General features: G+C 35.5%; 1 protein-coding gene across 1 annotated transcript; it reads right to left on the reverse strand.

The window, feature by feature from the left end:
• Window positions 1-806: 806 nt before the first annotated feature.
• LOC124642113 (facilitated trehalose transporter Tret1-like) lies at window positions 807-15,464 on the reverse strand. Its single transcript, XM_047180427.1, has 7 exons — window positions 15,360-15,464; window positions 10,057-10,233; window positions 9,530-9,612; window positions 3,097-3,177; window positions 2,570-2,730; window positions 2,052-2,227; window positions 807-1,829 (listed from the first exon to the last, which is right to left on the reverse strand). Coding segments are annotated over exons 1-7 (1,614 nt in total). The 5' UTR covers window positions 15,361-15,464; the 3' UTR covers window positions 807-894.
• Window positions 15,465-18,136: the final 2,672 nt, after the last annotated feature.

Consider the following 18,136-nt stretch of genomic DNA (forward strand, 5'->3'; position numbering starts at 1 on the left):
CATACCCACGCGAGAAACGGCCGATTCCTAGGAAACTGATAAGTTTTGTGTGTAGAAAGGGTTTTTTTGGATGTGGTCCTGATTAAAATTGACAATCCCTTATTCAGACGGCGTTATTTATTTTAAGTATATCCAGGATAGAGCGAAAGAAGAAGAAAGAAGATACGGAAAGCGGACCCCGTCACAAGACGGGATAAATGCTAAGAAGAAGAAGAAGAAGAAGATATCTGTTGGTCGGGGTTTTGCGCCAAAAATGCTGGATCAATTCTGACTTCTTTAGACTAACTGTCTAGTCTGAAGAATCTAAAGGTTGCGGAAAGTTGTTGTCCCGGGACGTCGATCGAAGATTAGTAAAGACAAACACTTTTTGATCTGTAAAATAATTTTATTACAGTAAAAATAAATACATACATAAACTAAAACTAACTTTAACGAACACTAACAATCTGTATAACCCCTAAGTAAAAATAAAAATAATTTACATTTCTCTTTAATTTATAACATCTGTTCTAAATATAACAAAATTAAGTAGCAAGTTGTAGAATTTTAAGTAATTATAGTTCGGCCATTCAGAGAATGCGTTCCTGACACGTCGCGATTGAACTGACGACGTAACTACATTCATTGATTATTGATATAATAATGTTGTTTTAATGCTCCTCAATTGTTAAAACGGTAAACAACCAGCAAAAATATTTTTATCGTAACTGCAACGCCATTGCAAAGTTACGTCGTCAGTTCAATCGCGACGTGTCAGGAACGCATTCTCTGAATGGCCGAACTATAGTATCTTCAAATGATATAAACTAAAGAGTACCTAAAATACGTATAAATCTATGGACCCGGATCAGGGGACGTCTAGCAAATAAAGATCCAAATCCTAACAGTCTTGATCTAAGCTTCCGAAACGCTTTCTACCTCTATGACATGTCTATGCTTTCTCTTCTTATGAATACCTTCAAACTCATTCTGTATTTCTTGCAGAGACCGGTCTTTCGTCTCAGGCACAAAGAAGTAGACGAATACTATCCCCACTAGACAAACTATTGTAAAAGCCCAAAAAGTCCATCCATGTTTTACCATATCTACCAAATTCTGGTAGAATTTCGTCACAGCGAACGCCAAAAGCCAATGGAAACCAGCTGTTAAAGCTGTAGCTCTTCTTGTCATGTGTGACGGGAAAATTTCCCTCAGCATCAACCAGGGAATAGGTCCAACACCCGAAGCATAAAAACTGACAAATAAGCATAAAGTGAAAAGTGGTACCCATGTACTGCTTGGGGATAGATTTGATGCTTTCAAATGGTAATAGATGCCTAAACCAGCTAGATTAACAGCCATAGCTGCAAAAGAAATCATCAACAATACTCGTCTTCTTACAACCTTCAGAAGCATTGTGGAAAAGTAAGTAGATGAAACGAAACAGAATCCCAAAATGATGGCCGCACTGGGAGGATTGAGAGATATGGCAAAGGTTTCGAAAATATTCTTGGCGTAGAAAAGGACAGGAAATATGCCGCTCATTTGTTGGAATATCATAAGTCCGAATGAGACAACAAGTGCTTTGATCGTATGTTTTGTACCAAAGAGTTCTTTGAAAGTGACTTTGATCTTAGCGGAGTTTCTGATACGTTCTTTCAATGCTTTTATTTCTGAGTCGATGTCATTGTCAATCCCTCGGAAGTAGCGCAATGCTGCTTTCGCTTCGTGGAACTTCCCTTGAGACATCAGGTAAGCTGGTGATTCCGGGAGGAAGATGAAGGCTACGAAGAAAGCTGTTGGTACACTGGCGCAAAGAACGGTCAGCCAAGAAGTATTCTCCACGAGACCTGGAAAATAAAAGAGTAAAGTGTAAAATATGATGGTCTCGATTGAAGGTTTCCCTATTAAAAACATACACCACATATCGGCATATTGCTGTCCACTGCGAAACATAGGCGACCCAGTTCTGGGCAGCTATCATTCATACCGCTCCTCTTAACTTCTCCAAATCGGTTTATTATGCATGAGGATGTCTTTCGCTTCGTTTGCTTAATAAAGAAGCAACTTACCAATAATATATCCGAACAGAACTCCGCAGCTAAAATGGACATGGTAGAAGTTCGCCAAGGTAGGTAGTATGTGCGTCTCTGCTATATCTTCGACATATGGTGGTATACCCACACTGAAGGCTCCCAGCGCCATACCACCAACGAAGCGTCCCACGTAGAGACCGTAGACGTTTGGACTGTAATAAGAAAGGTGAAATGTTAGACCAAAACTAACAGGATAGCAACTTATTTATTATCTAAACCTTTTACTACTTTGTCAGGTTTGGACTTTTGACTTTGATCATTAAGAACTTTTACACAGATGTTTCCATTCAGTAGTGATTATTTCTGTGACACATGAATCGCAAATATTATCCTAATTTGTGCTCATAACTATCAATACCAATATAAAGCTTTCCATCCTAAGATGGAACAAAAGGGTTGAACCATATGGGACAAGTCTTATCCAATAAACAGATGGTGCAGTTTTTAAATCTAGGTATCTTAGAAAATGCCATATAATTTTTAATGACACACACCTAGAAGCGACAAGTATCCAGGAAACCACCAGTGGTAGGGCCAGGTAAAGCAAAGTCTTCTTTCGTCCAAAGTACTCTGATATCAGCCCAGCAGGTCCGGCACCCCACATGGCTCCCAGACACAAGAGAGACGCCACCCATGATGCTTCTGATGCTGTTAGCTGAGGAAGAATAAGATCGAATTATGTATTTAAATACACACCTGAACGGCGTAGTAGGAAACGTAAAGCAGAATAAATCTATCAGAAATCCTAGTTTAGTTTGGATATAATCCACCGTCGAGTACTGCTTTAAGACTCTCACGAAACAATAAAGGCATTTGGGTGAACCACGGGTGAGCTTTAATCCATTACCAAATCTGGTAGCATATTTTTTAATATCACCGGTGTCCTCTAAAGTAAGAAATATAAAATACAATTCACATTATGTACTATGTAGATCCGGTAAATTACTTTACAAAAGTTCCTAGTAAGACTGAACAAAAAGTCGACTAACAAAATAACTAGAACTAGAAATCTTTAACTTACCGTTAGTTTAGTATGTGTAGGACTAAGTATGCTCGGTGTAGTATTTTCAATGGCGATCACGTCTCGAGTTGGCGACGGCGGCTGAAACATATGAATTTATTAACTTCACTCATCTCAAAAATAAAAAAATAAATGATTATGCTGTTACAAATAATTTGGGTTATAGTGTGTGAGAAATTATGGCAGCTTAATTGACAGTGTCCTAATTGTAATTTCATTGGGAAGAAGCAATTATTATTTTGCTTATGTCGCATTTTCAGTTCCCAAAATTCAACTATAAATGCATAAAACAAATAACCCAGGAACGCATTCACTAATTACTGCACAGAGCATAAAACATACAAATTGTCTGCCCACAAAACAGACGAGGTAACATAAAATAAATTTCCATAAGTAAGCAATCGTTTAAACGCAAATGGTAAATTCAAGAAAGAAACAATTGAAAACTGCACTTTGGGCTAAATTACGACGTAAGTAATACTGGTTTCGTTTCTACAGTTATATATCTTAAAGTTCTCGCCTCGAAGTTTTAGCGTTCATGATACTGTCAACAGTTTTAAAGTTTGGCTGCAAATAGTCTTGATGCTTGATTGATACAAACTAGTTTGGAGTTTCTTGTAGACTGAGGTAGTGAGAATACTAAATGTCATTGATGAATTAGTAAAAACATGAAAGAAGGGACAATGACAGCTATATATAAAAACTAGCCGTTTTCCCGAGGTTTCACCCGCGTCCCGTGGGAGCTACTGCCCGCAACGGGATAAATATAGCCTATGTTACTCGCAGATAATATAGCTTTCTAATGGTGAAAGAATATTTAAAAGCGGTCCAGTAGTTTTTGAGTTTATCCATTACAACCAAACAAACAAAGTTTTCCTCTTTATAATATTAGTATAGATAAGCCATATCTGAGGGCACGGCAGTGCCCCAGCCAAGACTCGAGCAAAGCGGGCATGGCCAAGTCAATATTATTGTAATGTGAACAAAACTATTGATATAGTCACAAAATATTGATTTATTATTACAAATAAAGTAGAACAGGACTTGGCTTCTATGCGATCTCAAAACTTTTTACGGTGGAGGAATTGCGTAGAGGATTGGCTTTTTTTTACATTTAATGTTTTTGGTGGGATATACTAACACATGTATAGGTACCTAACACAATTGTTATACTTATAAATCTAGTTTTAAATTAATTTGCTGCGCCCTAACAGGGTAATGCAGACCTAGGATAAGGAAGCATTTTTGTGACTGTAACTGTACATTTTGCAATAAATAAAAAAATCATATATTAGAAACCAAAATCATTTACTTCTGACATAATAATTCAGATTGGACGTTATCTTTTTCAACAAGACGCAAACAATTTAATCAATTGTACAAACCACCGAGAAGAAACTATGCGAATTGTGATAAGATCAGAATTATTTGGCAATAGAGCCCTATCTACTAGAATAAGTGTTCCGCTTTCCAACAAGATGGAAATGTTGCGGATAAAATCGTACATTGTGGACAAAGTAAATCTTATTCTGAGTCAACAAAACATGAATTATATATCATTGGGGAAAACTAATCTTCATGTACTTACGAACTTTTTAGATTGATTTTTTATATTCAGCTCACGTACCTACAAGGTAAACAGAGGTGGGAATTTACAGAGTCAAAAAGAAACGTCATAAATACAGCTTAATTACACAGAAAATTCGATTTAAAAATTCACTAATGACAATTCGCGTTGCATGTCCGAACGTAATTCGATTTCAGAACCGACTTCCAAACGTTCGAGTCAACTCAATAACACGTAAAAATAAAGAAGTACAGCTGCATACACCAAATATAACGGAGTCACCTGCACTGCGCATTTTGAGAGTTATAACAACATGCAAACATAAATAAACAGTTGGGACAGGCAAAAATAAACTTTGTTGCTCTCCAATTAAGAATATTGGTACGCAAATAAATTATGTTCGCAGTTGCAATATCATAACTTCATAAGTCATGGTTTCACCGCATGCGGCGGGCTGTCAGTCGCTCGGAGGAGTTCGGCTAACTTCGGCAAAGTTCGTGTACTTAAAGTTTCTACTGCGTTTAGGCAACTAACAAGAAACTTAAGGCAATCATTAGAGATTGTTCAGGAATTTGATCACAGCATTAAGTTATAAGTTTCGTTGTGCTTCAATTACGCCTGTCTGTCTAGGAATTTGGAATTTATCCGGGAGAGAATTTAATTTGAGAGGTTTCAGGAACATCTTTTATACGTAATTCACAAAATATTTTACACAAATTTAAGTAATACTTGTCTTAAATAGTTATAAGCGTTGATATTTACAACATATTTTTTTATTTACCGAACTGAAATATTGTTCCTCAATTTCTGAGGCTAATAATTCTAAAAGAAAAGTGTAAATAATTTCATCATCTTATTAAAACAATTTGTCTATCAAAAAGCTTTGAAAACACCGCGTGTCACAACTGACACCTTATCTTCCAGTCTATAATTACCGCCAAAGCGTACAATAGAAACTTTCCTTACATTTTAATTGATGACAACTCATTTGTGATAATGTAGTCAGCTCATTAATAAATTTTCTTGCTGTTATCACTCGCAGACATGTCTCTTGTAATGGGGTCGATCAATGTACCAGTTTGTCGCGTGACTGGCTTTTATCTATAAGTGTAGAAAAATGGTGGCAATGCTTCCAGCCTCTTGGATACGCCCGATCTTGTACTCTTGTATAACTTTTATCATTATTTTGTTCTAATATTCAATTCACTGTGGCAAAATGCACGTAGTTTAATGTAAAAATATAAATGTTTGTTAAAAATTGCACAAAATTAACTAGTCCTCAATTAATTTTATATTCACAGAAAACTAGCCTCGGTTCCGAAAGTGCCGCGAGAGAACTAGTAACGTAGTTTATTATTGGTAAAATTATTTTCGAAATCGGTTCAGCAGATTTATTCACTAAATTACTCAGTACAATGTCACTAATTCACAATTCATTTTCTAGAATAAAAAGAGGTATATTATAGATGAAAAAGTATGTCAGCTAAATTAAAAGGCGAGATATCATCATCATCTTTAGATAAGTCTGCACTTACTTAAAATAGGGTTTAAAAATGTCTCACCAACATAATTTTAAACTAAAATATTCTTTATACTTTAATAACATTTTAAGAATACTAAAGAATACCTAGTTAGAGATAGATAGATCGATAGATAGATAGATATTCTTTATTAGGTACACCAATTTTACATTTTTGATCTTAATCTAGTTAAAGTAGAGAATGATTCATATCTTTGATCGTGATTAATTTATACTAAGTTGATCAATCTTTTATATAGTATATATCTTTTGTATAATAGATTACCGCCCCGTCTTTGTTATTATTCTCTGTAGTGGAAAGATTTATTAACCAATACGTATAAGTAACATTAATAGTTCTGATATAAGAATTTGGGATTGGGGATCACCTTTATTTTTTTGTGAATGTAGACGCCATAATATATCAATTTTATTATATTTTTTGTATCACAGTAATTGTGTTGATTATCTTTGATATTGTATGATGTTAAACGGAATGTATTCTATATGTAGGTATTGTTTGTTGAATTTTATTTATTGCGCTTGTATTTTCAACGCTCTACAATTTATATTCTTTAAACTGTTTCTGATTTATAGTTTTAACTTTCTCGCACCCAATAATTATTTTAATGAAATCAAACCTACATTAAATGCTGTCCGAATTTCGAAACATGTTTTTCCCAAGAAAATATAAAACACGCTTGAATAAATTCAATATAGTTCTCTCATAAATAACATCAGAAGAATTATGTAAAATTCTGTTAATAACGACCCCTTTCAAGAATATTTAAAATTCATAAAGTCGTTTAGGAGAAAAAACAATGTTAGCGTTTGGACGGTAGAAAAATCTATTAAATTTAATTTTGCCCGGTGGCCACTTTCTGCTGTAAGCTACGATTCATAAAGTTACAAGTTTCGGTACGAATAACGAGCCAGCTAGTTATGTGTTGGGCACAGACGGGCGGTTTTTGGGCGTAGTTCCAATATTTGGTATTCCCACAAAAGATTCGCTGATTGTAAATAACACGAGCTCGGAAAACGCTTTATATTTCAGGTAGTTTTTTATGTAGGTGTGCTGTTTTTATATTTTCTGATTTACAGTAGTCTGTGTATTAACTGGAAATGTTGGTATTTTTGTCAAAGTTTAATGATTTATTTAAAACACGCTGTGTCTTTGACGTGTAAGTATAAGTACAAAGTGAAAAGCAATCAAAATTATATATACCTACCTTTGTAGAAGTATAGTCTTCGAATTAAGCATAGGTACACAGGATTTTTTTTATATATTTTTTATCTCTATCATACACACAAGTAAATGGTAAAAAAAAAACTCTTCTAAACAGAATCCGAGCAACCAAGCTAAAACAAATGACTAACACAGCTACCTAATTTAAAATTCCTAATCAAGGGAAACTCATTGACGTTGATAAATCAGGCGCCAGTGTTAGGCCCTCTGTATTCAAGTTGAATATAAACTTTTGTTCTTTGATTACAAGTTTCCTGAAATCTGCATAATTGCGTAAAGACGCTACCATCATCGAAATGAAGGAAAGATTTCGTTGCGTACGAAATACGGACTTATTTTGACGTCTCAGACATTTGCTTAACCAAGCTTATTACTCATTTGTATAATGTATACGTGACGCTTCTAATCAATTCTGCGTGTTTTCTTATATTTTATACGAAAGTTGCGTAAGTTATTTTAGTGGTTTTTATCATTCCACTATCCACGTCTTCTTCTATAGGTACATACCTACCTTCTTATCTACTCTGAAAATGGATCGACTTTATTTTATGCCGTACGAGACTATGCCTATGAAATATATGTGGAAAAGCCATGATATTTTCCAATTTTTGTTCATATTAATGCCATCCATTTTCAAATATATGAAGTTTCACCTGATGGTTGATCGGGATTTACAATTTTATAAGGTGTCTGTGACTCAGAATAAATTAATGAATAGTCGTCGTGGCCTAGTGGGCAAAGAACCAACCTCTCGAGTAAGAGGGCGCGGGTTCGATTCCAGGTCAGGCAAGTATCAATGCAACTTTTCTAAGTTTGTATGTACTTTCTAAGTATATCTTAGACACCAATGACTTGACATATTTGACATTATACTATGTTTCGGATGGCACGTTAAACTGTAGGTCCCGGCAGTCATTGAACATCCTTGGCAGTCATTACGGGTAGTCAGAAGCCAGTGAGTCTGACACCAGTCTAATCAAGGGGTATCGGGTTGCCCGGGTAACTGGGTTGAGGAGGTCAGATAGGCAGTCGCTTCTTGTAAAGCACTGGTACTCAGCTGAATCCGGTTAGACTGGAAGCCGACCCCAACATAGTTTGGGAAAAAGCTAGGAGGATGATGTCTGTGACTTAGAATAAAGTGCTACCAACTTAATTAATATCTTCAAAGTAGTCATTTGTAAAATTACATACAATTCAAATTATTCAAGTGTTCACTGCTCAGTGTAATTAATAGTAATTAATATGTGCTGTAATAAAAATAATTATTTATTACATCTTATTTATAACACATAAGAAGAAACCCAAATCATCTCAATTATTTTTTTCAAACCTCACTAATTTTCAAATATCGTACCTATAATGTCAAGCTCCTTCTTTTTGGGAAGTCGGTTAAAAACCAGGTAAAAACTTAGCGTTAAAACTCCCGTTTGCACTTAACCGCAGCGGTAACACTTAATCGCGACTTAATTTATTACTGGTCGCTAATGAAAACATTATTTATGATTCCCAGTGCCCTCCCGCTCACTTGCGTATAAATCTAACAGTTAAGTGGGCAACCCTTAATACATGGTATTTGGAATACATGGGGTAAATTGCGCACTTGTTTTTGCTTGCCATTGAAAAGCCGTGGTGATTAACGCTCAATCCTTCTCTGTGTGAGAGGCCTGTGCCAAGTAGTGGAATAATAAAAGGCTGCGAGTAAAGACCATTTATGGTATCGGTCACAAATACTAAGGTATTGTAAAGATTTTAGCTTAATGTTTTTAATTTTATAGGGTGCAAACCGAACACCAATTAAAATTTAGATTCATTGAAAAAGTAAGTCAATCTTGCCTAAGCCTATACGAAATTTTAAAGTTCCAGCAATGTTTTCTTTACGCTAACTTAGAACTGTAAGTTACGTCGGCATGTCATCCCACTATATAGGATTTAACTGTAAAATGTTTTAAGACATCTTATTCTATTATGAAGAATTTCTTCAGGTACTCTGCATAGCAAAACCTGAATGTCATCTTCTGCAGTACCTAAATTTTTTTGCAATGGCGCAACGAGGCATTCTCATTCTTCTTTCATATCTTGAACAATTATAAAATGGACTCACCTCAAAAAGTCCAGATGTCAATAAAGGCAGTGCTGATGATGACCAAGCCACGCAGACACCAGCTGCAAACGCTCCGAGGTTTACTGCAATGAGAAAATATTTTTTTTAAGGAAATAACATGACGAATAGACAGTTTCTTTCCTATTTCTGGTACTAGTAAGTACTGCAAGTGATTTTGCCTGCTTCCCTAGGGAACTACTTCCCGCACTTAGTTAAAAAACGATCCTGAATCTATACTAATATTATAAAGCTGAAGAGTTTGTTTGTTTGTTTGTTTGAACGCGCTAATCTCAGGAACTACTGGTCCGATTTGAAAATTTCTTTCAGTGTTAGATAGCCCATTTATCGAGGAAGGCTATAGGCTACTTTTTATCCCGGTACGGGAAGTATATAAACTTCATCATAGTTTCGTCAAAATCCATTCGGTAGTTAAGTGAAAGAGGAATAAACATACACACACAAACTTTGGCAATTATTATATTAGTAGGATAAATAATAATATGTTTATCAAGTATAGAAAAACTCGCCTATCCCAGTAGCAATATATTGCGTGGTTATGCCAGAGGTGTCTCTTTTGATATCAGGCACGGTGTCCATTCGTCGTAACATCTTCTGGTTGCCATTCCTGTTCTGATCTTCTGAGGGGTCTTCATTCTGTGCTGCCGCCGCCTCAGCGTCCACTGTTGAAGTGCTTTGTTCGTCCACTGTGGAGAACAAACATATTTGACTTATTACTTAGGTACCTAGTATTTTTTTTTCTAGATCCAGGAGTAGGGGATTTAAGATGCTTGCCTTTGTTCTGATAATGAAAGGTGCTAGGAACTATGTTAAGCTGAGATGGGGTTTAAAAGATTTAGTATATATGATTATTTTTCGTCCTCGTTGACAGTGTTTCAGATTTACGATGAGACTTGAAGGAATCAGTTGTGTTCTTAGTGATGTTGAAAAGAAGACGGCATACATACAATGTACATACTTATTATGTACTTTCCATCTTCCGGATTACTCGTAGGAATTGCATATGTAAATAAAATCATCCTTCTGCTATTATTATCATTAATTTATACGCATTTAAAATTGCAAAGAGATGGCATAACAATCTAATGTTATGCTACTACTAGCTAGCTTTTCTTCCTAACCGAATAATTTACTGTTTTATAGCAAATGTATGTAGTTCAGTCTTTCTATAAAAAAATGTTCTTAAGTGGCACTCACGTGGTCAAAGACTGTGGAAATAGCGTTCGGCTAAATGGACAGACGACCTAGTTAGTGGCCGGCTTGTATCGCTCAATATATACGGACCATATAGGTTCCTCATGAAAACTATGGAACTATTTTGTCTAAAAATCATGATCTACGATGATGAGAGTAAAAGGGGTTAAACTTTTTAACCCTAAGTCATTTACAAATTGCATCTCATTAAAATAATTAATTTCGATTTGTTTTTCCTCAGATTTTTTTTTTATTTCCATATTGTTAGCGTTACTTTAGATTATTTGTATTTTTTTCTAAAAACGGTACCTTTTACTCATCCAATGGAAAGTTATTATCAAAAAACGTACGTTTCATCATCCTCCGAGCCTTTTTCCCAATCCTGTTGGGGTCGGCTTCCAGTCTATCCGGATTCAGCTGAGTACCAGTGCTTTACAAGAAGCGACTGCCTATCTGACCTCCTCAACCCAGTTACCCGGGCAACCCGATACCCCTTGGTTAGACTGGTGTCAGACTTACTGGCTTCTGACTACCCGTAACGACTGCCAAGGATGCCTATTATATTGTTACAAAATTACATAGATATTTTTACTTTTAAATCATTTTCCTCACCAAGAGAGAGATTACCTCTTGGATTTTCGCAAGTGACAACACTGATTCCTCCCCTTCCCCGCTCGTCGCGCCCCTCCACGTCCGCTCGCCCGTCATCCTGCCGCGCCGGGCGAATAGCTTCGCTCCTCAGTACATTCTCAAGCCGGCAAGGCCTGATAATTTAGTGGGTCTAGCTACGCTGGAACCTAAATATTCGTTTTCTACCCTTCGGGGGGAAAACGGTGTTATTTAGGTGTCCGAGCTACGCTAGACCCACTTTTGAGACGTGTTTATTCTCTGCCGGCGCCACATGACGTACTGTGAGCGGTTCGTAAATATGAGTATGCGGGTGAATTGGTGAGGAAAATGATTTAAAAGTAAAAATATCTATGTAATTTTGTAACAATATAATAGAAAAAAAAAAAAAAAAAATAATGATTAACATAACTTTTCTTCTAAATTCAACAAAAGGGTAACAATAACTTTTGATTGTAGGTACATATGATTGAAGCACTAATGCAACATTTAATCAAATAGGTGAAAATAACCTAGTGAGATTCGGACCACTTGACCCCTTGGTTCCATTCCGAATTTCTTTAAAATAAAATTTGAGGAATGTATCTTTGCTCCTCCAATTGCCTCTTTTTAAAACTTCGTCAATATTTATATTATTATTGCGCCAAATGTCGGAATTGACAGCAGCTCTAAAGCTACCAGGGGAATCCTGAATATTGGCTTCTCGAAAAAGAGTCTTGATCCATAGTCATAAATCCAATTAAAACGCCGTTCGACCATCAAACAAAACCGAGGCTCAGTATGCACTTTATTTTTTTTTGCCATTTTTAATACATAGGTACATTCAATTTTATTTCCATGTAAATACGAATAAAACATGTTACACGCCCTCTGGCGTGAATCATTTGTCGTGTAAACTATTTCACGACCACACAAGACGCCTCAAATTGGACCTAGCTAGAAGTACCGAACGTAGCTTGAATGTAGCTCACTGCAATTTGAGTAGACCGTTAAACTTTTAGAGGGTGCATTTAGTTATAGTGCATATTTTTAGAGGGTGGAAAACACTTAGGGTTTGAAAAGAAAAGGACTTAAGGGCATGGTAATGAATTAAAACCAAGCCACGAATATTAAAAACCTTACTGAGTATGTTCAGGAACTGTTAAATTAGTGAAAAAGGTTCCATTGATGGCAGGTGAAACAGACGGATTTGAAATGTGCACCTACGTATCGTTTTCTTGAAATGAAAACTTTGGAAATGCAATTTTGTTCCTTTCGAAAGAAAATTTTACCAAGCTTACTCTACTTTTTTCTCCTGAAAAGTTGAGTTTTTACAGTCCCAGATTTTACAGTCTAAGGAGGCGGTGCTCACAGGGAAAGGGGTCATTTAATGATTTCTCACCAAGAAAAAAAGGCGTTATTATGTAGGTATGCAATCAGAATACGAATAAATAACTGATTTACTTATGCAATTTAATTACTTATGTACAATCATTGGTGTCTGGAAACGATAGCCTGGGAGTGAAGTGTCAACAATTATTATATTTTTAAACGCCATTTATCTTACGTGGAGCAAAACAATTCACGTTGATATACTTGTTATGTAAGATGAGAGAATTTTTTGCTTTCCTTAATGATAAAGAAAAAAATATGAGATAGGTACATGTAGGTAATTTATTTATGTATGGCGCTTCATTATCATAATAATATGCCTAACCTGTGGGGTCATGTTGGGGTCGGCTTCCAGACGGATTCCAATCTAACCGGATGCAGCTGAGTGCCAGTGTTTTACAAATAGCGACTGCCTATCTGACCTCCTCAACCCGAGTCTTACAAACAGTTTTACCCGGGTTAAACTGTTTGTAAGACTTTCTGGCTTCTGACTACCTGAAATGACTGCCAAAGATGTCAAATGACAAACCCTATAGTTTATCGTGCCATCCGAAACACGGAAGAACTCATTATGACAAGATGGTCACCCATCCACAAACCGACTGCGCCAAGCGTTGCTTAACGTTATGATCGGTCGATCCGGCTTTCATGTAGTCACGATAAAGGTAGTTACACATTAATATTTTGAAGAAAACATGAGTTACCGAATGATTTAATATTTTAAAATTGTGTAAGTAGGTTTGTTGACTTCGGAAAGTCCGAAGATAGTCAGGTCTATACTATCTCAAGTCTGTGATTCACAACGCTAACGTTTCCTGTGCTTTACAAGATTACAGCGAATTGGAACAGATTTTAAAGTTTTCTATTTATTTTTATGATTTTCACTGAGCAAAATCTTTGACTATTACTACCTACTAGTCTTTTTGAATCGTCAAAGTATAGCCATACATTTGTTTTCCATGTAGGTAATAAAATGTTTTTTGCACAAAAATATCTGTTTGATAAACGAGAGTGCAATGCTTTTAGAATTGCATATGTTATATGCAAATGCATATCTGTTATAAAATTGTAAAAAGATAATAATAATGACATTGACCTGTCGGACTTTGATAAAAAAAAAATGATTATAAAAGCCATAAAACATGCGTATTATATTAACGTTTTATATACGCGTGTATCTATCAAACGGGCGTAGTTTTGACGCCGAAATATCTATTTGATGATCCCTGCGTATAGTTCAAGGATGATAGATAAAAAAAAATTATGTACATACTGTATTTTGTTTGGTTTACTTATGGAATGAACATGACTAGGCCTGGTGACCTATAACGTAGGTATTCTATGCCTATCCGGTATTAGTCTCTTACACTCGCTTTATAAGCGATAGCCCACCAAAATCGTTCGCTGACAATTTGCGCGAAAAAATGTGCTCCTACGCATCGCGTGTTGGCGTGAATTCACCGAATTCACATTTATTTTGTGGTTGCATTTTCGCGGACATTTTAAAATCGATTACGTTTGATGATTGAAATTTTGGAATCAATTGCTAGAGCAAGTAGACCAGAAAAACATTCATTGTGTGTAGTGATATTTCCTAAAATAAACTTCACCATTCACATATAACAAAAGTAAACAACAAATTATAATCACTGCTATCTCCTTCAAAGTTCAACTAGCACATATCGACATAGGTGCAGATATACACTGTATCGATAACATAATGATATGGTTAGGTCACCCTTACTTCCGTGGCAAAACAAGTTAATTGATGCACTCTGATGTTAAAGTCCAATGATAGCGTTTTGAAAAATCTAGTGATAGCCACGTACTTAGTAACAACTATAGATGATTCTGGATTGTAAAGCTGAAGTTTGGTTGTTTGAACGTACAAATCTCAGGAATTAGTTGACTGATTTGATTTTTTTCTAAGGAAGCTAAATTTGTTCCGGGAGCATGGAGTAGTTCCCACGGGTGTGGGTGTGAGTGGTACAAAAGCGCTTCTGGAAGCCAGAAACATATGAAAAATCGAGAATGTTTGTCTGTAAATCCATGTAACCGACTTAAAGTGTTTATAAGGGAACACAAAAGATACAAAAGAAGGAGATGATCAAAGAAACGATGAATTAACTGCGAGAAGATGGTGTTAGATAGAGAAGTACCTATGGAAGAAGACAAGTTGTGCTGATTCCATATAAAATTGAAGTAAGGTCGGGAGAATGATGAAGGCGCGCAAAGTTCCTATTGCAACTTTGAGGATTTCAGCTAATATAGCAAAGAACAACACCTCAACATGTCTAAACGTTAACGGAGGTATTCAGCCATATTGAATAATATTTATGTGTTCGTAGTAAACTTTATTCTGATGGAAATAGTTTTTTTTTTTTTTCAATATTTTAGTTTCATGAAATCAACACTTACAAAAAATATTAATGCGTACAATGTCAGAGAAAAAAAATTGGTAAGTACGTAAGTAACTAAACGTAAAATGTAAATGAACCACTTAATGTCATAAACTAATTTTAAAACACAATATACTCTAACCAAGAAATCAACACACAACAAAATAAAATAATCTAACACAAGGTCATGCTAAAATAAAAACAAAAAAAATGGCACCTACTTTGTTCTCAATCAAGTGCACTCGCAGCTAACTGCACTAAAGAGCTTTATTAAACAACTCACTAACAAAAATGTCTGTCAGTATAGTTGCATCGACGACTGAACACTCAATAACATAATCTTGATAAGAACGGACGTTGGATACGTCAAAAATAATATAACAGGGATGGACAATCAGGGGTCGTGGTAGTATGTTTCATATCTAGTAAGTTTCGAGAAATAATGTAGAATATGCTATTTAGATAAACTGTTATTGATTTTGTTTTTGAAAATCCGTGCAGCAGTTTTTGATATAACTCGCAAACAGACATAGGTACTACCCCAGTTCAGAAAAAAAATGACAAATAATTCGGTAAATGAAATTTTTTAGGTCGGATGGTCCGTACACTAACCTATAATGAAGCATGCACAACTTATTTAGGAGGCCTACTTACAGCAGAACCTACTAATTACAAAAGTTAAAATCTTCTTGCTAAGTCTAAATTACTGACTTCCTAAAACTAAAAATTGCTTGTGTTTAACCAACATAAATATCTTCGACAAAAGTTAATAAACAGACAAAACTCAAGTGAACCGTGAAACCAATTTTTCAAACTTTCAGCAATTTACACCTAAAATAATACCAAAACAAATTAAATATCATTGGCAAACCAATTAAAAATATAAGAAAATAAATTTCGGAAATCACGTTCCGAATACTGTCTGTACCTACACAGACGACGCTGGTATGTCAAGCTACCTGTAAAATATTCACAATCAAAATTGGACCTTGACGTAAAGAGCTAAGGTTGAAAATCGATTAGTTTGACAGATTGTAGTAGCATGATTTGTTCAGGTCTGTACGTCTTGACTTAACTTTTGAAAATTTTACCGAAAATTTTCTTTTGGCTTCGAAAAGTTTTGGCTCAATGGAAATGAAACCGGAAACGTCAATTTATTTATTAATTGCCGGTAAAAAGTGGGAACATATATTATTTGGCGGTTAATTGAGATGAACTTTGTTCAATCAAAGTTTTATCGGAGCTTTTTACGCTTTTTTTGATTTTTGTATAAAGGTTTAAAGTTCTTTAAATTTTATTTAGAAGTTTTTTTTAAGGTAGTCAAATAACGTTGAAATCTATACAGGAATTATGAAGCTGAAATTTATTTTCATTTGGTGAATTTACCTCAATATTCAGAAACGATTAGATAGTCCCGTTTTAATTGTTGTTAAACTTGTTCTAGTTTCAGAAACTGCAGGCAGAAGCTAGTACACCAATACTTATTCATAATAAAATTATAAGGAGGAAACGTAATATATACAAAGGAAAACCTAAACATGTATTTTCTCATACAAGAAACAGTAGGTTCAGGTTCAGATTTCATATCTCGTCAGAACAAACTTTGTTCTACTTTTTCAATTGAGTATCGAGTGTCTTAAGTTTGTTTACAAGCAAAAGTTGAATAAATGTGTGAAATCTGATACTTAAACAATTCATAAATGAAATTGATATTACATATTTACCTCTCTAGTTCACCAGTTTTGAAACGCAGTTTATAAAGATCGTGACATTGCTTAAAGCACCTGCAAAATGAAATTGCAAAATTTTCATAACTTTTTCTTCTCAGCTCTAACTGTCTCACTGCCGCAAGGCTTCAAGCCTGCTGGGCAAGACTTCCCCATTTCATTTCTATACCAATCGATCTATCGAATCGAGCTTTCGAATCAGGGTTGTAGGCGTCCAGGTCATCCCGTAATTTTTTCCAGGGTCCTTTCTACGGTGACCCTGTTGACAATGTTCCCCCTATTTTTTTATTCTAAACATTCCATAAATCTGAACCACAGTGTGCGCGCCCCTGTCGCGATACCCCCGAGCAGTAACGTAACCCCACGCTATCTATCTCTGCTAAACGCCCATAAACACTACAGATAAACCACGGCTATCGAAGACGTGATTTTTTATAAATAATAATACACTTATCGAATACACTTGAATAGTTTTATCGAATTTTTGCGTACGTTTTGTCACCCCTGCGTGAGTTATTTGGAGTAAGTAGCTAGCTAGCTGTTCCCCGCGGTTCCAACTGTGATAGAACTCTTTCCCGCTCAAGGATAAAAAGTAGCCTATGTGTTATTCTGATATATAACCTACATTACTGCCAATCATCATCAAAATCCATGTAGTCGTTTTTCTATAAAAGATCCATTATCTAGATACAAACTTTCGCGTTTGTACCTAGCTTTGCATACTTGCATTTTTTTTCACTAAACACATGATTATCACGCCCGAAATTTTCACATGATTATCCCTTTCCAATATAAAACTTCGCAGTTTGTGGGTCCCTGTTTGCACTTATCTAAGGTGACAGTGGAACATAAACGAACCGTCCCATTATCTTCGGGACAAACAAAAACTTTTTTATCTAACCCTGTTGAGATAAACCGGGATATTTTTAAGTTTTTCTATAGTTCGGCCATTCAGAGAATGCGTTCCTGACACGTCGCGATTGAACTGACGACGTAACTACATTCATTGATTATTGATATAATAATGTTGTTTTAATGCTCCTCAATTGTTAAAACGGTAAACAACCAGCAAAAATATTTTTATCGTAACTGCAACGCCATTGCAAAGTTACGTCGTCAGTTCAATCGCGACGTGTCAGGAACGCATTCTCTGAATGGCCGAACTATAACAATGAGTCTGAGCGTAGATAAGGGTGTGTACTTTTGTGTTTTATGTTTTGTTTTTATATGTATTTTGTTAAGGTTATTTTTAGGTTTGTTTAATTAGAGGT

The sequence above is a fragment of the Helicoverpa zea genome, chromosome 23, assembly GCF_022581195.2.
Source record: "Helicoverpa zea isolate HzStark_Cry1AcR chromosome 23, ilHelZeax1.1, whole genome shotgun sequence".
Classification (NCBI taxonomy): Eukaryota; Metazoa; Arthropoda; class Insecta; order Lepidoptera; family Noctuidae; genus Helicoverpa; species Helicoverpa zea.

Excerpts from the sequence above, each read along its gene's own strand:
- LOC124642113 (XM_047180427.1), bottom strand. Across the intron at positions 9,613-10,056 it reads ATATATTGCTACTGGGATAG|TAAACCTCGGAGCGTTTGCA; the intron begins GCGAGTTTTTCT and ends TTCTCATTGCAG. Across the intron at positions 2,731-3,096 it reads CTACACATACTAAACTAACG|CTAACAGCATCAGAAGCATC; the intron begins GTAAGTTAAAGA and ends ATTCTTCCTCAG.